This window comes from Cygnus atratus, chromosome 29 (assembly GCF_013377495.2).
Source record: "Cygnus atratus isolate AKBS03 ecotype Queensland, Australia chromosome 29, CAtr_DNAZoo_HiC_assembly, whole genome shotgun sequence".
Classification (NCBI taxonomy): domain Eukaryota; kingdom Metazoa; phylum Chordata; class Aves; order Anseriformes; family Anatidae; genus Cygnus; species Cygnus atratus.
The window spans coordinates 2,106,967-2,125,187 of NC_066390.1; the positions used below are offsets into that span (position 1 = coordinate 2,106,967).

Sequence of the window (18,221 nt, forward strand, 5' to 3'; positions counted from 1 at the left end):
ATTTCCCAGCTGCCGGGACGTGCAGCGCTGATAAAGCGTTATCCCTCCGGGGCCGGATCAATACGGTGAATTATCACCGAGCCCCAGTGGCCTGAACCCCAGGGGTGCAGCACGATAACCCCCGGCTTTCTGAAACCGGCGAAAGGCCCCGGTGCTCCTGATAAGCAAGCGCTGAATGCGCAGCCCCGCAGGAGCGAGCACGTAGGAGCCGCCGGCGTGCGTGACCGGCCCCACGCACTCCGGCTGCGGCCGAGGGCGGCTCCGGGTCCTCCTTCGGGAGGACTTCTCCTTTGGGAAGGCATCGCCCGGGGCTCGGGGGGGGCTGCCGGGAAGGGGCACGGAGCCGGAGGTGCTGGGGAGGGTGACGGGGGAAGGCACCGGGGGGCCAGGAGCAGCCGTGGTGGCGGCGGGGCCGGTCCCTGCGGTGCTTGTAAGGTCCAACGGGGCCCAACGAAGGCCGCCAGGCTGGAGGCCTTGGTGCAGGGGACGGACGGACAGCGGGGGCCGGTACCACCGGGGCTCGGTGCCGAGCAGGGGCAGCGTCCCGGGGGAGGCGGGCAGCAGGGGTAGGCCCACGGAGCGGCTCTGCCCGGTGCTCCGTGCCTCGCTGGGGGGTCCCGAGACGCGGAGGAGAGCCCCGCTGCCGTGGAGGGGACGGGGCGTGCTCGGGGCTCCCCCCTCCCGGTCCCCCCCGCTCCTCAAGTCCCCCAAGATGGCGGCCCCCAGCGGCCACTTCCGGCGGCGCTCACGTGACCGCCCGCGCACCGCCTCCCGCCCCGTCACGTGGGCACCCGCCAAGATGGCGCTGTGCCGGGCGGGGGCTCGCGGCGCGCTCTGGCGGCTCGGCCCCGGGCCCGGCCCCGCCTGGGGCCTCCTGGGGCCGCGGCCCGCACGGGGGGCGCTGAGGTGAGCCGGGACCCCCGGTACCGGCCCTGGATCCCCCGGTGCCTCCCCTGGGAACCGGCCCTGGGACCCCTCCCCCTCCCCGGTGCCACCCGGGGGACCCCCGGTGCCTCCCCTGGGGACCGGCCGCGGTGTCCCGGGGTCCCCCACCAGCCCCCGGTGCTGGCCGTGGACCACCCGGTACCGGCCGTGAGACCCCCGGTACAGGCCATGGACCACTCGGTACCGGTTGTGAGACCTCCGCTACCACCCCCGGACTCTCAACCCCCCCCCGCCCCCCGGTACCGGCGGTGGTGTCCCGCGTCCCCCCGCCCCCGGTACCACCCCCGAACCCCTCACCAACCCCCGGTTACCGGACGTGGTCCCCAGCGCCCCCCGGTGCCCGCGGCTCCCCCCTCCCCCGGTCCCGGCTGTGCCCCCCCAGCCCCGCCCTGCCACGGAGGCTCCCGGGGCCTCATCCCCTCCCCCTCCCCCCCGGGGAGCTTCGGGGGGGGGCGGGGCAGCGGCCCGGGACCGAGCGAGCTCCTCACCCCCCCCCCCCCCCCCCCGGCTGCCCCCCGCCGCAGGATCCCGGCGCGCGGCCGCTCCGCCAAGGCCGGTTCCCGGGGCGCCCTCGCCGCCCTCGTGCAGGGCGTGAAGCGGCTCAACGGGCGCTACGAGCGGTTCCTGCAGCGCTGCTTCCCCCGCTTCTACGCGCTCTACGCCACCTTCACCGGAGGTGGGGGCACGGTGGCGGTGGTGAGACCCCCCCCCCCCCCCCCCTCCTCTTCCCCCCACCCGCGGGGCCGGGTCGGAGCTCGCCCGGCGCCTTCGGCTTCCCGGGGGAGCCTCAGCGCCGCCTCCGCCGCCGCAGGGATTCGGTCGCTCGTCGTGGAGGTGAAGGAGATCAGGAAAATCAGGCAGAAAATGGCCCGGCAGAAGCTGAGCGCTCAGCAGCTGCCCTACCGCGAGATGGAGAGGCTGCGGCAGGTGCGGCTGCGGGGGGGAGCGGGGCTGTTTTGGGGGGGGGGGGCGGGGGGACGGGGACGGGACACGAGCGATTCCTGCCCCAAATCAGGGCCCGGGAGCCGTGCTCGGGGCGGGGACGCTGCTTTTGGGGGAGCTGTGGGGGTTTTGCCCCCCGGCCGTTTGATTTTCTGCTGGAAATAAATTCCCGCTCTGGTTTCCGCCGCAGTTCCGCAGGGACGCGATCAAGGCCATCCCCGTCGGCGTGCTCGCCATCCCGCCCTTCGCCAACTTCTTGGTCATCGTCCTGATGTGAGTGCCCCCAATCCCCGACCAGCGCCCGCCTCGGGGGGGGGCTGCGGGCTCCTCTCCCGGCTGGCGCTGGCGTCTTGGGTTTCGTGGAATTGCTTTTCGGGGTGACAAATATAGGCAGGGCACCCCTCGCTCCGAAGCTCCTGCAGCTCGGGGAACCCGGCCGGCATTTCGCTTTCGCAATCCTGCCCGCCGCGTGCCCGGGCCCCGGCCAGGTCCGTGCTTCTCCCCAGCTCGGGAGGGGCACAAACATCCCTGGCACGTCGCTGCCACCCCCAGCTGTCCCCTGGGAGCGCTGCGCTCCCTGCCAGCTCCCCTGGCTCGGGCTTTCCCTGCCTTTCTAAATCCTGGCCGTCGTGCCCCGCGAGCCGGTGAGATCCCCAGCGGGGCTCTCCGCGTCGTGCCGAGCTCCGCGACCGTCGGCGCAGCTGGGAATGCCCTGCTGGGAACGCAGCCACCCCGCAGGAGCGTGCCGCCCCCCCCCGAAGGGCAGGAGCTCGCCGCGGCCTCGGGAGGAGCGGGTCCCGCAGGGAGAGGAGCTGCCCGGCCGCAGGACGCTGCTTCCGCCTCCGTGCAGCGAGCGAGGCCGTGCCCGGCTCGTGCGTGCGTGAGTCGGCCCCTCCTGAGCCCCCACCTCTTCTCCCCCAGGTATTTCTTCCCGCGGCAGCTCCTCATCCGCTACTTCTGGACGCCCAGCCAGCAGGTGGAGTTCCTGGACGCCTACCACGCCATCCGCAGCGCGGCGTACGCGGAGGTGCTGGAGAGCTTGGCCCTGGCGGCGCGCTCCCTGCCCCAGCCCCAGCTCCAAACCCAGCTGCAGGAGCTCTGCGCCAAGGTGGGCGGGGGGCTGCGGCTCCCTCCCGGGGGCTGAGCGGCTCCCCGGGGGCTCAGCGGTGCCCAGCGCCCCCGGGAGGCATCGGTGACGAGCGCCGGGGCTCTTGCAGGTGCAGCGCGGGTCCCAGCCGCACGCGGCCGAGCTGTACGCCGTCAGAAGCCTCTTTTCGGGGCCCCCCCTGGCCCTGAGCAAGCTGCGTGTCTCCCACGTGGTGAGCGCCGCTCTCCTCCTCCCCGCGGCTGCGCTGTTTCGGGGTGTGGTGTGAGAAAGACCTCACTCATTTTCTCCAGACGGGACCTTCTGGGAAGGTGTTTTATTCATGATGGCAGTGGCGGGCGTCCTGCCAGTTAGGGGAACATTCTCGTAAACAAGTCCTAGCCTTTTATTCCCTACTACCCGACACCTGATCACCTCCCCTGTTTCCTCGCTGGCTGAGTACTTCAGGTTCACAACCTCCTCGATGCTCCTCTGTACCGTATATGTACAGGTTTTTTTTTTCCTCCAACCCTTTAATTTCTCCTTTATCCCTTTTTTTTTTCTTCTCCTTTCTTATGTTTTGGGAACTCGAGATTTTGTTTTACTGTTCCCGCGCTGCTCATCCCGTGTTTCTCGAGCTTCCACCTTATTTTGGAGCAGTGAGGCAACAGAGTTCGGAGAAGCGTTCGGAACGCCGACCTGCCTAGCGTTTCTCCGTGCTGTGACTACGCAGCTGCCGTTGGGTGGCTCAGGTTGTGCCCGAGCCGTCCCGCTCCGCGCTTGCCTGGGCTCACGGGGTCCGTGCCTTGTTCTCTGCTCCAGAGGGCCCTGAGCCACGTCCTGTTCCTCACCCCCCGCCTGCCGGCCTTCTTCCTGAGGCACCGCCTGCGCAGCCACGTCCTGGAGATCCGGCACCTGGACCGGGCCCTGCTGCGCCTGGGCTTGGGCCAGCTGTCCGAGGAGGAGCTGAGAGCGGTGAGGGAGGCTCCGGTGCCGAGGAGGGGTCCCGGGGCGCTCCCCTGTGTGACCCCGGGGCCCGTTGCTGCCCCCCCCCGCCTGTTTTTCTCCCCCCCCCCCCCCGCCCCGGTGCAGGCTTGCTACCTCCGGGGCTTGAACTCGACGCACCTCGGCATGGCTGAGTGCAGAGCGTGGCTGGAGCAGTGGCTGCGGCTCTCCTGCAAGCTGCAAGGTGAGGGCGGCCGAGCGGCAGCTCCTGCCTGCGGGGGACGGGGGGGGGGAAACGCGTTTTGGGGAGGTTTCGCCGGAGTTTGGCTGGGAAAAGGCTCAGGGCGCAGCACCTGGGGAGCGGGACGCGGGCTGTGTCCCCCGTGAGAGGAGGACACGGGTGGGGGCTGAGGCGCCCTCGTGGTGGCAGGCCCGAGCCCTGCAGCAGGCCTGGGGGGAAGCAAAATGGGAACGGGAGGGAAATAAAGGGCAGGGAACAGAGCAAAAAGCCCCTGGGGAGCTCCCCAGCCCCCCGGGGAGGGGATGAACGCGCCGGGAGCGGTTTGGTTGCAGCCTCTGCTCCCCGCCGCTCACCCCCCGCTCTCGCGGTGCAGTGTCCGAGGTGTCCCTGCTGGCCAACAGCATGGTCCTGCTGTCCCTCAACTACCTCGGGGCCAAGGAGTGAGCGCGGAGGGGCCCCGGCTGCGACCCCTCGCCTGCGGCATCGCGGGGGGGCTCGCGCTCCCCCCCCCCCCCGGCCCTGGCACCTCGGGCAGAGTTTCGGCGGTGCTGGGCAGAGCCTGGAGCCGACCAGCGGAGCCCCGCGCGCCCTCCGGCCACCGCCGCACCCCGAGGTGCTGCCACGCAGGTGAAGGGGGGGGTCCCCGTCCCTCCGCGCTGTCCCCGCTGCCCCTCACGGCTCCGTTTCACCTCCTGACCTGTGTCACTTTACGGATGGGGGGGGGGGAACAGGCGTCCCCCCCCCCCCCCGCCTCCAGGAGCTTCCCGTAGCGCCTCCTCGTAGTGGGTTGTGCTCAGCTTGGGTCCTGCTGCTCTCTTCCCTCGTGCGGAGGGGATCCTGGGGTCGTTTACTGAAGTCTTAATGCAAACAGCTCCTGAAGGGGGGCGAGGGCCAGCCCCCGGCTCCCCCGGGACCTGCCGGGGGGGGGGGGTCCCCGTGTTTTGTTCCCAGGGCTGGGGGTCAGCCCCTGCCCTGCACCGAACCGCTGCGGCCACGGACGACGCTGGGAAGGACCGAGCTGCACCGGCGGCGAGGACGCGGCCTCCAGCAGCGCCTGCCCCGCTCGGGTTCAGCCCCGCGCTTTGGGCTCCTCGGGAAAGGATCCGGGGGCAAGAGGCCGGCAGCAGCCTGCGGCGTGCCCCCCCCGTGTCCCCGAGGGACTAAACCCAGCCTCTCGCCACCTCTGTCCTGGCGCCGTCTGTGCACGAGAGACGCTGGAGTGAATTTCAACCTGCTTTAAATGTTTTATTAAAGACAAAAGCAAGCGACCCGCTCGCCTGGCTCTAAAACAGCTGCCTCTGTCCCTGCGCCTGCGCGCCTTTCCCCACGGAAGCTTCCTGCTGCCCTTGCTCCGTTTTTGCCCCGAGGCGCGCTGCCGGCCCCAGCAGGACGTGCTCACAGCCCGCTTTTAACGCCCGTGAAGCCCAAAGCGACTCCCGGTGCAAGTTTGAGCATTTCTTTATTTTTACACTTAAATATTCTCTTTAAATACAGCATTATCACCATGAAAAGAACGTAAAAGGCCAAAAAAAAAAACCGAAAAATGCGGAGGACCTGACAAGCTTTGGATTCACACTGGAAACGGGAAAAAAAAAAGAAATGCCACCTGCGTACAGTGTGTGAGAGATGGGGGCGAGTTAGGAGGAGCAGGGTCAGGATTTAAATAGGAGGAGCTGGGCTGGGGCCGGGGGGGGCAGGCTGGGGCTTGTGCCGGTGCCACCGCCCCCGAGCAGCCCAGTAGCACCAGTGGGGGCTGACCGGTTCGTCGCGCAGCTGATGGGTCGGTAAGAGCCGGCGTGGTGCCAGCGTTAGTGTCAGTGAGTGTCGAAAACGAACGAAAAAGGCAGAAATGCACTTTCATTGCACTATTAACAGCATAGTTATCTTTGTAAAAATAGAATAACTCCTATTAGTTCTTTGCTTAGTGTGAGCGCGCCCAGCCCAGCCCATCGGGCGTCCTGCCCTCGGGGCCCGCGCGCAGCCCGGCCTCGCTGCCTGACCCGGCGGCGGTTGTGGCTGCGGAGTCTGAGCTGGGGAGCGCTGAAGTCATTTAAACGAAAGGAAAAACCAAGGAAACACCCCCCCGACCCCCCCCCCCCAAAAAAAAATCGCCAAAGATTTAATCCTATTCAAGTGTCACCGTTTGCTCTGGCTTGGCAGCTCAGAGTTTTGCACAGGAGGACGCCCGCCCCGTGCCCTCGCTGGCCAGGGAACGGGGCTGGCACGGCGGGGGCACGGCAGCCCCCCCAGACAGAGGGCGGGGGGGGGGGGGGGGGGGGGGCACGGCTCCGGGTAAGGCGTCGTTCCTCCCAGAGCCCGAGCCGGGACGTAGCCCTTGGGTCCCGGCCGTGCCGGTAAGGCAGGAGGGAGCGCGCTGGGGCAGGAGGCACCGAGCCCCAAAGCTGGAGCCCCCCCCCCCCCCCTCACCCCAGTCACCAGGGTCTGCCCCCCCCCCCCCCAAGCTGCACCTCCCGGGCTCTGTGCGAGCCTGCGGAGAACGGGGACGGCCCTGGGCACACGAAGCCGCCCGCGGAGCTGCTGTGTGCCACCCGAGGCCCCGCTGCAGCCGCTCGGAGGGGCACCAAAAGGTCCCAGCCTGCCACTGGCGGGGGTGGGAGCAGCTCGGAGGCCCCCCCAACCCCCCCCAGACCCCAGCGAGCGGCCACCAAGCAGAAGCAGGAGAAGAGCCGTGAAACAAAACGAAGCCCGAACAATTAAAGCACTTGTGCAGAACACAGTTTGTCCCAGTCCGCTCTCCCTGCTCCCCAGGGCTGGGGGGGGGGGGGGGAGGTTGGGGGGCACAAACGTCCCTTTGGAGTGGGGGGGGGGGGGGGGGGGGCTCCTGCCAGCAGCAGCGTTTGCAAAGGAAATGAGAGGGCGGCAGCAGCCCAGGGCTGTATTGGGTTTCCATCCTCCGGCGGCAGGAGGAAGCTCGTGGGCAGCGGGGAAAGGCTTCAGGAACAGCTTCGGAGCTCGGCACCTTCTCCTCCGCTCCGGCACGGCAGTCGGGGACTCCCGGGGGGGTTCCGTGTGCCCCTCTCCTCCCCCTCGCTGCGGTCTCCCTGCGAGGTTTGCTCAGCTGGAGTCCGTCTGCGCCCTCGGGCAGGGGGTGCTCGAGGCGTGGCTGGGGCTGGAGCAGCGCTGAGCTCCCGTCCCCAGCTCGGATGGCGTTGTCCCACTGGGGGGGGGGGGGGATGGAAACCGCTGCAGAAGGGCAGGGGAGCTCTGCTGCTCGCTGGGTCCTGCCCCTCCGCGTGCAGCGTGGCCAAACTCCCCTCGGCCCCGCGGGGTTGGTGTGAGGAGCTCGAAGGAGCAGCGCTGGGGAACAAACCCCCGGGGGGCTGCAAAGTGCTTTCACCGCCCGGCGAGGGGGCAAAGCGGACGCGCTCGCCTCTGCCCCTCCTGCAGGCTGGCGGGGGCGGACGGACGGACGGACGTGGTGGCCGGACGGGGCTCTCCTCCCGCCGCGCTGCCCCCGCGGCACGGAGCCGGGTGTCGTTAAAAGCAATGAGGTGATGAGCAAAAAAAACCTTCCAGGAGAGTTCGTGGGCCGTCTTCCCCCCCTGTTGTGCAGCTAAAGGGAGGTTAGGGACCTCTCCCACCAGCGCGGGGTCTTCACCGCTCCGTCCCTGCCCGCCCGATGTCTGCCCGGGTGCAACGGGGCAGTGCCGGACAGGAGGGGCTGGTGCGGCAGCTGGAGAGATGCTAGGCTGCGGCACAGCCCGGTAAACATTCAACACATTAAAAAAAAAAAAAAAAAAAACTAAAAAGGTCGTCTTCTGTTTAAAAGACAAGGGGAGAAGGTGCCCAGGTGGGCGCTGCAGCAGGGCAGCTGCAGAGGCGGAGGACGGGGAGAAGCAGGAGGCTGCGTTCGCATGTGGACGGCAACCGAGCGGCCGCGGGCGGTGGCCGAGCCCCGAAACCGTCCCTGCTGGGCTGGCGGCGAGAGGAGGGCGAGCAGCGGGGCCGCGGCCACCTGAAAGCAGCCGAGCACGGAGGCCTCGAGTCTACTGCTCCGAGACGCGGCCACGCGGCGTGGTCCCGGGGAGCGCGCCCAGCGCCAAGCACAAGGAGCCGCCTCCGAGCAGCACCCGCCTGCGCTCGTTTAAAATCACCTGTACAAAGCAGCCCCGCTCCCCTCCCCCCCCCGCAATTAAATAACCTCGCGTGGCCGCTGCTGGTCCGTCAAATAATCGTCAATAAATAGAGGAAGGGGCGCCCGCGGCTGCTCAGACGGGCAGGGCGGCTCCCAGCGCGCGCTCCTCGGCGTCGGGCAGCTCCCGCGCTCGCTCCGGGGCTTGCTCCGGTGCAGGGGACGGAGAGTTTGTGCAGGAGGGAGCGGCGGGCGCCGCACGGCAGCCCTCACCAGCGGCTGCAGCCTCCGGAGCCGGGGCTTTTGCCGCTTCTCCCTTGCTTGGAGCAGCGGTGGCTCGGCCGCAAGTCACCAGCGACGCCACGGGGACGGAGATGACGCTCAGGTCCTTCTCGCTCGGGTACGTCGGGGGCACCTCCAGCTCCTCGGGGCCGCTCTCGCCCTTGGTGCCCAGCACGGTGCGCTGCTCCACCTGGTAGTAGACCACCGGGCCACCGTTCAGGTAGGGCTGGTTGCCCGCCGCCGCCTGCTCGGTGCCGTCGGCAAAGCAGAGGACGGAGGATCCCGGCGGCAGCTGGGCTTGGATGAGGATGGGGGCGGCGAGGCCGGGGCACAAACCCTCCGGCACAGCCAGGGGCTCCTCCAGGATGCAGACGCCCAAGCTCTCCACGCCGGAGCTGCTGCTCGAGTCTTCCTCGGCCTTCAGCCTCTCCAGCTCCTCTGCCGTCTGCAGGTGCATGACGGCCGTCTCGTTCTCCGCCATGAACTCCTGGAAGTCCTGCGTCTCCGGCGGCTGCGTCCCCGGCCAGGCGCTGCCGGAGCCCTGTGCTGCTGCCACCGCCGCCGCTGCCGCCGCCTCCTCCTCGGCGGGCCGGGCTCCCTGGCGCTTGTTCTCCAGCTCCAGCTTCATGATGGTGTGGAGGTAGTGAGTCCGCACCCGGATGGGGTTGAATTCGATGCGGCCGGCCATGTTCCCGCAGCCGTCCCGCGAGCAGCCGCAGGGGAAGGACATGCGGTCCACCTGCGAGAGGGAGATGCCGCAGCTGAGGACGGCGGCGCCGGGAGCACGCGTGACGTCGATTTCTGCCTCCTGAACCAGCCCCACCAGCACCCAAACGCCATCCCACAACAGGGGCTTGACCCCTGGGAGGGTTTTCCCTGCAAGGGGTCCCCAAAACAAGGCCGGGGCTGCACACCCATCGCCTCCAGTCCCTTCTCAGCCCTCCACGTCTCACGGAGGGCCCGGCACCGCAGGCAGGCCGAAGGCTGGGCACTGGCAGCTCCCACCCCGACTCACCTGGCATTTGATGCCCGCCTGGCTGCAGGCGCAGGCCTCGGGGTCGCAGTAGAGGCGGCAGTCGCAGCCGCACTCCTCCCGTGACAGGCGGATGGCCCGCAGCTCCTGCTTCTCCTCGGCGTCGATGCGGTGCACGCCGGAGGCGCGGAGCAGTGCCCGGCGCCGCTTGGTGGGCAGGGGCTGCAGGAAGAAGTAGTCATCCACCTCCACGTTCTCCACGTCGATGTCGTCGTCTGAGACGTCCTCCAGCGTCAGCCCCTCCGCCTCCTCGGACTCCACCGTGCCGTTCTTGGTGAGCTGTGGGGCGGGGGGACAGCGCTGAGACCTGGCAGCGATGCTGGGGGGGCTGCGGGTCCCCTGGGGGGCAGCGCCGACCCCGACTGCGCACCTCAGGGCAGAGCCAGCGGGAAGGATCGAGCCCAGGCCCATCCCCAGCCCCCTGGTCCCGCACAGCGGTTTACAGGAAAAAAAATATGAAGGAGTTCAGAGCAGAGGCTCCGCCGCCTTCCCTCCTCCCTGCAAGGAGCATGACAAAAGGAGGTCGCCGCTTCCTAAAAATACCCGGGCCCTGGGAGAGGAGGGGTTTGGGGACGAAACTTCGCCTCCCTGCTGGGGTCCGTCCTGTTCTTGGCCCCCAAACCCTGGCACCGAGGACGCGCGGCCCCGCTGCTCCCCGGGGAGATGCAGCCGGACCCAGGGGCCGTCGCCAGCCCCTCCGGCCCCCGTGGCTCCACCGGCAGCGCGCGGAGCCGGCGGAAAAACCCGTGCTAAGAAAAAAATGGTAAAACCCGAGGCGGCCGGCTGGGCCTGCGTCCCTCTGCCAAGCGCGTTGTCATGGCAGCAGCAGCCTGATTAAAGGCTGGCTTCGCTGACAGCATCCGCGCTAACGAAGCCCGGCCCCGAGGCAACGCCCAAGGGTGCGCACCCTGCGCCTGTAATTGGGGACGGGTTGGGGAGCAGGCAGAGCCACCCGGACCCGGATCCTCCCTTGGCTCGGCCGCCTCCCAGACTGGAATTTCCACCGGCACAGACCCGGAGAGGTTTGTCCGGGCTCTCCAGGAGGGAAGGGGGGAGCGACGGAGCAACCGGGCAGTAAGAGCAGCAGCAACAGAAAGAAGAGGTGACAGGAGAGAAGAGGAAGCAAAAAAACAATAAAAAAAAAAGGCACAGAACAGAGCTAAACTACCCCAAATCAGCACGGAACAGCAGCCCGGATCCCCCCTCCCCGTGCGCTCCCTTTGCCGAAGCCCGGGGGCAGCTGCCGGCCGTACCTTCATTTTCTTGGCGTGAAGCTTCTCCTCCTTGAGGTGCTCCCGCAGGATCTCCCGGTGGTTCACCTCCTGCTCCTGCGCGAACTCGCAGAGCGTGTAGCGGCGCACCGAGTTGTGGCGCTGCGCCATGCCCAGGGAGCTGCCGCCCTGGCTGGGCACGCTGGTGAAGCCCTGGCGCCGGGCGAAGTAGTACACCGTCACCTGGTCGAAGCGCACATTCTTCCTGCGCAGCTGCTTCTGCCTCTTCAGGATGGAGGTGGCTGCGGGGAGGGCGAGCCCAAGGGGGGGTTGGAGCAGAAAGAAAGCCCGCTCGGCGGCCCCGCGGCGGCCTCCCACCCCCGGAGAGCGGCGTCTCCGCGCCCCCCGCCGCGTGGAGGGCGCCTCGCTCGTGCCAGCAGCCCTGGGCTGGCTCGCGGCGACTTGGCTGTGCCCACCCGGGCTGCTGCTGCCACGTAGACAAATCCCATTAATTCAGCTCCCCTCGCAAAGCTCTCACCCCGTTCAGACAGCCGAATGTTTTGGTAGGGGCTGGGAAAGGAGCGGGAGGAATAAAGGCTCGGGGACGGACACTCGCCAGTTGGCAAGGGATGAGCGTGGGGGGAGCCGAGGTGGCACAGCGGCACCGCCAGGGACCGTCCCCGTCCCGGGCCACTCACGTATGAAGCCGGTGGAGCTGGAGGGGTTGACGCTGTCGCAGCTGTCGGCGCTGTCGCTGTTGGAGATTTCATCGTCCGAGTTGGAGGCCGGGGAGCCCACGTCCGCATCCTCGAACTTCCTCTTGAGGCCGCCGCTCGCAATCGCATCCATTTGGCCGCGGCTCGCATGGAGAGCGGGCGCGCAGCGGGCGGGGGGGGACCTGCCACCGGCTCCCCAGCGCCAGCCCCAGCTGCCGGCGGGCTCGCCGTGGACCTGCAGGCACGGGGAAAGAAAGTCAGCACCCAGGGACCGAGCCCGATCCCTTGCTCCTCACCGGAGCACCCGCAGCCCGGGGAGGGTGATGGTCCCCAGCCCCACCACCGCCCTGCTCTCAGGAGTGCAGAGCTGTGGTGCCCCGGCAGCGCTTGTGGATAAGCAAAGCAGCACCTGGGGCACCCCGAAGCTTCCCCCCTCCAGCCAGGAGAGCTGCAAGACCCACGGGACCCAGCTCAGAGGCCCCGAGAGCTGTTAAAAAACGACCGATTTTCAGGCAGAGCCCTCGGGACAGAGCCTGGCAAGGAGGTGGCAGGGACCCACGGGCCAGAGGAACCCAGCCTGGATCTAGGGAGGGCCCAGGAGCAGAGGCGAGCTCCTCCTGCCCACATTTAATTCGCATTTAACACATTTAATTCGCATTTAAACAACCGCAGCGCTTCCCACTAGCCGCAGAGTGGCCGAAAGCCGGACTCAGACCGATTTGTAACCCCCCATCAAAGGGAGACCCCTGGTTTGTAGCACCCAGGAGCATCCGAGCAACGCGCCGGGGACTGAGCAAAGCCACCTCTGCTGGGGAGGCCGTCGGTCTCTGCATCTCCAAAATCTACAGCCCGAGCTGCTCCCGGCGCATCGTCCCCCGCCGCCGGCCCCACGCGAGGGGCTGGAGGGACGTGGAGCCGGCGGATCTCGCTGGGAAGCCTGGAAGCGCTGGGCAAGGGGGGGATTTCGGGGAGCCCCCGCGGGGGGGAGGCAGAGCCGAGGCTGCCGTGGACGCGGGCGGCTCCGTCCCCGTCCCTCTGTGCGGCAGCGCCGGTTCTCATGGCAACGGAACAAACGGCTCCGGGAGACCGCCGGCAGCGTCTGTCCGTCTGTCCGTCCGTCCGTCCACCGGAGACGTGGATGCGCCCCGAGGAGCCCCCAGCACCCTCAGTGCTGCGGAGGAGCCGCCAGCGGCCGTTTTCTGCCCCAAAAAGGCAGCGCTGGCGGAAAGCCGCGAGGGGCTCGCCGGTGTCCGCGCCCCAGAGCGCCACGATCTGCCCCCACTCAGCTGAGCCCAGGCTTAAAATCAGCTTTTTTTTTTTTAGGGGAATTGGGTTGTGGTTAACTGTGGTGCTGGAGAGGGGAAAGGAGCAGCTCTGGAAGCAGCGTGGTGCTGATCTAACTGCGCTGTGCCTGCATGCGGACAGGGACGGGCCCCAAAAGTAAAGTGAGGGCAGAAAACAGCTGCTCGAGCACCCCTGCCCCAAGGAACCAGCACCACGTCCCTCGTGTCACCGTGTCCCTCGTGCCACCGCGTCCCTTTCCAAACCGGCCCCCTGGCCTTGGTGCTTTCTCATCCCCGCGTCCCGTTTTCGGGGGCAATTTTGCCCCTGGAGCTGGTGGCCACGCACCCCCCCTCGGCTTCCTTTTGGGAAGGAGCTCGCTGGTGAGCACGCGGGGACGTTCCTGCTGTCCCTGCAATCCCCGACACCAGCAGGGGTGGATGAAGGAGGAACACCCCACGAGCCTCCTCGTTTCCCTGGGGCTGGGCCAGGATGCTGACGCCGATCCCTCCCTGCTCGAGGCTCCCTAGCTCTCCATCCTTTCCCCGGGATGGGGGCGGCAGCAGCCCCCGCACGATGCCCGCAGCGGGACGTGGGCTCCGTCCGTCCGCTGGCTCAAGTTACCCTTCCGAAATAGGAAGTGCACTCGTGAAAACGTCCCGGGCACGGATGCGAGGGGCACAAAGGCGCCGGATGCGTAACGGAGCCGTTCACAGCCCGCAAGGGGGGGACCGGGACCCTGACCCGGGCGTTGCGGGGGGGACGTGGTGGCATCCCCTCCTCCCTGCCATTCCCTGCAGGCTTCCTTCGGTTTTGGGCAGGAGGTAAAGCCTCGAGGAGGGAATTCGACTGGAACGGAGAAAGGAGAAACTTCCCTCGCACGCCGGCCAGAGGTTTCCATGCTGAGCTCCGCGGGAAGCCATCACACGACACCAATTCCCCTTCTTTCCGTTATTAAACCATGCCGAAAGGAGCTAAACTAAAAATATTAATTTTTCCATGTCAGCAGTCGCTGGAATTGCCCTTGGGAGCGGGAGCAGGGAGGGCTTTGTACAAGCGAGGAGGGCGGCGGGGCCGGCAGGGCGACGGGTGCTCCGGGGCACTGCTCCGGCCACGAGGCCCCAAAATCTGACGCGACCGCGGGCAGAGGCGCTCGCAGGGCCCAGGGAAGCAGCCGAGGGCTCAGGGCAAGCACCCCCATTTGGTTAACGAGCCGGGGTGACCACGAGGCGCTAATGACGGAGCCAAAAAGCCGAGCTGCTGGCGTGCAGCCGTGCTCGGGCTGGGGCTGCCGTCGCCGCCTTGGTGACACTGGGGCAGTCCCGGCCCTGCTCTGCATCCTCCTGGCTGCCTGCTTCGGTTTTCCTCCCTCCGCCTGCACGTGGGTTCCTCCCACGGCCGGGGACGGCTCAGGCTCGTTGTGGCGCACGGCAGGAGCCTGGAGGACGTTGGCCACGTCTCAGGCGCTCTCCGCACAGAAATCCCCGCAGCCCGTGCGCAGTTCTATCCCAGGCAGCGGGAGCGAGCGGTGCCCATGGGGACCCTCGGGGGCTCCGCCTGCGGACACCCTCCACGGACGCCCCCGAAGCGGCAGGGCTGGGGGGGCGAAGCAGAAATTCGAGCCCAGCACCTCGCAAGGCTGGAGCGGGAGCAGCCCCTTCGGGCGCAGCGGCGCCGGCGCTGGGTTTTGGGAGGAGGCCGGGTTGGGTTAAGTGGCCTGAAAAGAGCAAGAGGCCAAAGCCTGCGAAGGCTCCCAGGTTTGTTTTTTTTTTTGTTTGTTTTTTTTGATGTCAAGAGGCGTCGAACACCCAACCCACACGGAATAACCCCAAATTCCAGCCTGGAAGGAAGATGACCTTTGCTGATCTATGGGTGTGGGAAGGAGCCCTCCCGCTCCCCGCAGCGCGGCCGGGGCTGAGCCTGCACAAAGCCCAGCACCACTCGGAGAAACGCCAGCGTCCATCCGTCCGTCTGTCCATCCGTCCATCCGTCTGTCCATCCGTCTGTCCATCCATCCGTCTGTCCGTCCGTCCACCCCTCTGCCCACTAATCCCACGCCAGAGAGCAGCTCCTCGGCCGGCAGCGAGGCAGCAAAGGCCGATTGTTTCAGCAGATGGAAGAGAAGAGGGAGGGAGGGATGGAGACGCCCGCAGGGGGCTGTGGGAAGAGGACGGAGGGGGGCGAGCAGCGGGGAGACCCCCCCCCCCCGGTTTATCGACACCAGTGGAAAAAGCGGCCCCGGCTGAACTGGGGTCACTGGGGGCGCGCGCACACGGGCATCGGCGGCAGCCCCGCACGAGCAGAGGGCAACGCGCAGCCGTCGAGCCTCCCCGCGCCCCAGGAGAAGCACCTCGACCCCGCCGCTGTTAATGTTTAAGGCCGCAGCACGGCGGGCAGGATAAAGCCAGGGAGAGAGGAAAACAACCCCAAGGAGCCCATTTTATTCCGCTGCAGCGCCGAGCTCAGCATCCCCTGCGAAGGCAGCACTGCAGCGCGAGGCAGAACCGGCAGGGGAGAGATTTCGGCGATCTCCCTTCCACCCGAGACAAGGGGCAGCGATTTCAGAGGGAAAAGGTCTCCGCCGACGGCCGGGCTCCTGCTCCCCCGGCTTGAAACCCACCCCGCAGGGGCTCGGCCGGCGCTCGCCGCGCTGCAGCAGGAGCGGCGCTGCCGGGGATGACGCGGCTGCAGCGCCGCAGAGCCGCCGCAGCGCGATGCCGGCCCCGGAGGAAGCTGCAGAGCGCGCCGGGGGCTCGGACAGACGGACACCGGTGGCTCGGACAGACGGACGCCGGCGGCTCGGACAGACGGATGCCGGCCGAACAGCCCCGCAGCTCGGCGCTGGCACGCAGCGGACGCCCTTCACGACTCCCCGGGATGCGCGGACGAGCACCCAACGCGCCCAGCCTGCGGAGCGGCTGCTTGCGGCCAAGGGAGAGCAAAAAAAAAAACCAAAAAAACCCTGGTCCCCACTCTGCAGCTCCTCCGAAAGCGGCCGAGGCGCTGCGCTCCCTCCCCAAGCCCTGCGGAGCACCCCCGGGACGGCTCGGCCTTGGGCCCGGCCCCTGGGAAAGGGCACGGCTCGGCGGGCAGAGCGCGGCACCGCCTGCCCGAAGGGGGCTAATTGAGCACGGAAGGCGCTGACGCCCGACAAGCTCCGCAGAATTGACCCCGGCACAAGGGTCCGGGACCTCGCCGAGTCCAGACGCTGCCCCAGGGCCGAAGCTGGGATCCACAGAGGAGAGACGAAACCACCTCCACCGCGGCGGGCCCGTCCCCCACGGGGCAGCCACTTTGCAAACGCGACGAGTTCAGCGGTCGCCGCTCCGCTTGTTTGCGAACCGCTCGGCAGAGGCTTCCCAAAGGGTTCGGTCGTCGGCCCAGAGACTTAGGGACCCGCTTCGCCCCGAGCCGTCCCCGTTTCGGAGGGTGCTGCGCTCTGGGGAAGCCCCCGGGTCGGGGCTCAGCGCTCCTGCCACCAACGGGGCCGGGCCGGAGCGAACGGCCGGCCTCGCCTTCGCCCCCACACCACGGTTCGGTTTCTCTCCTGCGCCGCGAGCGGAGCCAACGCATCAATCCGGGCTACGGCTCCCCCGGCAGCGGCACCACCAGCGCCTTACGCAACGAGCATCAAAATTAGCAGCGACGGGCCCAGGTCGGCCTAGCGCAAGGGCCCCAACATCGCGTCTCCGGGCACGCCGCGGCCAGGCTGAGCTTCCCACGCCGCCGCCGGGCCTCCTCGGGGCGGTGAGATGGGCAGGATGGAAAAGGCTGGCCCCGAAAAGCAACGCGGGGCCCTTGCCCGGTGCTCACGCTGAGCCGCCGAGGCTGGGCCCACCCCGTGAGGTCTCGCCCCGAAGACCTCGAGGCCGAGGGCACCGCAAGGCGCTCCGAGGGAGGCCGAAGGCCGGCACGCTGCGAGGAGGAGCGCGAGGAGCACGCCGTGCCCTGCCCTCACAGCTCCTCCCAAAACCCCATGGAGGGCCGGGGCCGCCTCGCAGCAATGGCCGGGGAGGAACCCGGTGGGCACCCGGGCACCGAGGGGCCTTAGGCAGCCCCCGTCCCCCCGCAGGAGGCAGAGGGGGCTGGGCTGGGCTGGGCGGAGGCCGCCGGATGCCTCAGCCCCCCAGAATTGTCCCCACACCACCATGGGGCCATCAGCGCCTTCCCTGGGGGGCTCGCAGTGAACACTGAGGACCCCCCGAGCTGTCCCCGAGGACCCCCCCGAGCTGTCCCCAGCCCCAAGCCACCCCGGCAGCTCCTTGCCCGGGGTCTCCTCCGTGCCCCCGTCCCGGCTCCTTCGTGCCCGTGACTGCAGCCCCACTGCTCGGGGTCCTCCTGGGGGGGGCTCCCCAAAAGCCCAGGGCCGGCCGCCCCTCCCCTGGTGCCCCAACTCTCAGAGGGGTGACGGCCACGACCCCCCCACCCCACAGCCCAGTGCCAAGGGCACCCTCGGCCTCGCGCCCTATGGGGCGCCCAGCACCACCCCACGTCCTCCATAAGCGTGAGACCCTACGCTCCTCACAGCCCCCCCAGCTATAAGGGCCCCCCCATCCCCTACAGCCCCCCTAAACACACATCCCTTACGGACCCCCCAGACAGCAAAGGGACGATCCCAGCTGCAAGGGACCCCCATCTCCTAGAGGCCAAAGGCTGCAGAGCCCCCCACGTCCCCTATAGCTCCCCCATCCCCTATAGAGCCTCAGCTGCAGACCCCCCCTCACCCCCTGCAGACCCCCAGCTGCAGAGCCCCCCTCATCCCCTATAGGCCCCCAGCTGCAGAGCCCCCCCCATCCCCTATAGACCACCCCCATCCCCTATAGGCCCCCAACTGCAGAGCCCCCCCCCATCCCCTATAGGCCCCCAGCTGCAGAGCCCCCCCCCATCCCCTATAGACCCCCCCCATCCCCTACAGGCCTCCCCCAACCCCTATAGGGCTCCAGTTGCAGACCCCCCCCCTCATTCCCTGCAGGCCCCCAGCTGCAGAGCCCCCCATCCCCTATAGCCCCCCCCCATCCCCTACAGGCCCCCAGCTGCAGACCCCCCCATCCCCTACAGCCCCCCCCTCACCCCCCCATCCGCAGCCCCCTCCCCACAGGCCCAGTCCCATAGGGTCCACCGCCTGCCGCCCCCCCCGCCCCCCCACTCACCGGCTCCCCGGGGCGAGGCGGCGGCGGGGCCTTGCGGAGGGGGGCCCGGGGGGAGGGGGCCCCGAGGCCAGGGTCCGGCGGCGGGGCGGGGCCGGCGGGGCGGGGGCGGCCCCCGGGGCGGCTCGGCGCTGGGGCTGCGGCCGCGCGGACCCGCCCCGCCGCCGCTCGCCGACAACAATGGGGCCGCCGGCCCCGCGCCGCCCCTAATATACCCCGCGTCACGTGACGGCCCCGCCCCCGCCCCCGCCGCGCCCGCCGCGGGGCGCGTCGGGAAAGCGAGTCCGACGGCGTGAAGGGA

At 68.7% G+C, this 18,221-nt stretch overlaps 2 protein-coding genes across 2 annotated transcripts; one reads left to right on the plus strand and one right to left on the minus strand.

The window, feature by feature from the left end:
* Nucleotides 1-791: 791 nt before the first annotated feature.
* On the plus strand, nucleotides 792-5,431 carry LETMD1 (LETM1 domain containing 1). Its single transcript, XM_050715997.1, has 9 exons — nucleotides 792-906; nucleotides 1,470-1,621; nucleotides 1,757-1,872; nucleotides 2,078-2,160; nucleotides 2,809-2,995; nucleotides 3,105-3,206; nucleotides 3,794-3,946; nucleotides 4,064-4,160; nucleotides 4,531-5,431. The coding sequence occupies exons 1-9, from the start codon at nucleotides 800-802 to the stop codon at nucleotides 4,599-4,601; spliced, it is 1,068 nt and encodes a 355-aa protein (XP_050571954.1). The 5' UTR covers nucleotides 792-799; the 3' UTR covers nucleotides 4,602-5,431.
* A 2,875-nt stretch (nucleotides 5,432-8,306) lies between these two features.
* On the minus strand, nucleotides 8,307-17,934 carry CSRNP2 (cysteine and serine rich nuclear protein 2). Its single transcript, XM_035571057.2, has 5 exons — nucleotides 17,924-17,934; nucleotides 11,475-11,727; nucleotides 10,819-11,078; nucleotides 9,548-9,844; nucleotides 8,307-9,271 (listed from the first exon to the last, which is right to left on the minus strand). Exons 2-5 carry the CDS (start codon nucleotides 11,623-11,625, stop codon nucleotides 8,387-8,389), a joined length of 1,593 nt encoding a protein of 530 aa, XP_035426950.1. The 5' UTR covers nucleotides 11,626-11,727; nucleotides 17,924-17,934; the 3' UTR covers nucleotides 8,307-8,386.
* Between the last annotated feature and the right edge of the window lie 287 nt (nucleotides 17,935-18,221).

Bases quoted from the DNA above. Each gene is read 5' to 3' on its own strand.
- LETMD1 (XM_050715997.1), top strand. From the start codon at position 800: ATGGCGCTGTGCCGGGCGGGGGCTCGCGGCGCGCTCTGGCGGCTCGGC. The intron at 1,873-2,077 runs GTGCGGCTGCGG...TTTCCGCCGCAG, and splicing joins AGATGGAGAGGCTGCGGCAG to TTCCGCAGGGACGCGATCAA. The intron at 2,996-3,104 runs GTGGGCGGGGGG...GGGCTCTTGCAG, and splicing joins TGCAGGAGCTCTGCGCCAAG to GTGCAGCGCGGGTCCCAGCC.
- CSRNP2 (XM_035571057.2), bottom strand. From the start codon at position 11,625: ATGGATGCGATTGCGAGCGGCGGCCTCAAGAGGAAGTTCGAGGATGCG. The intron at 11,079-11,474 runs GTGAGTGGCCCG...CCCTCCCCGCAG, and splicing joins CAGCTCCACCGGCTTCATAC to CCACCTCCATCCTGAAGAGG. The intron at 9,272-9,547 runs GTGAGTCGGGGT...TCCCTCTCGCAG, and splicing joins AGGCGGGCATCAAATGCCAG to GTGGACCGCATGTCCTTCCC.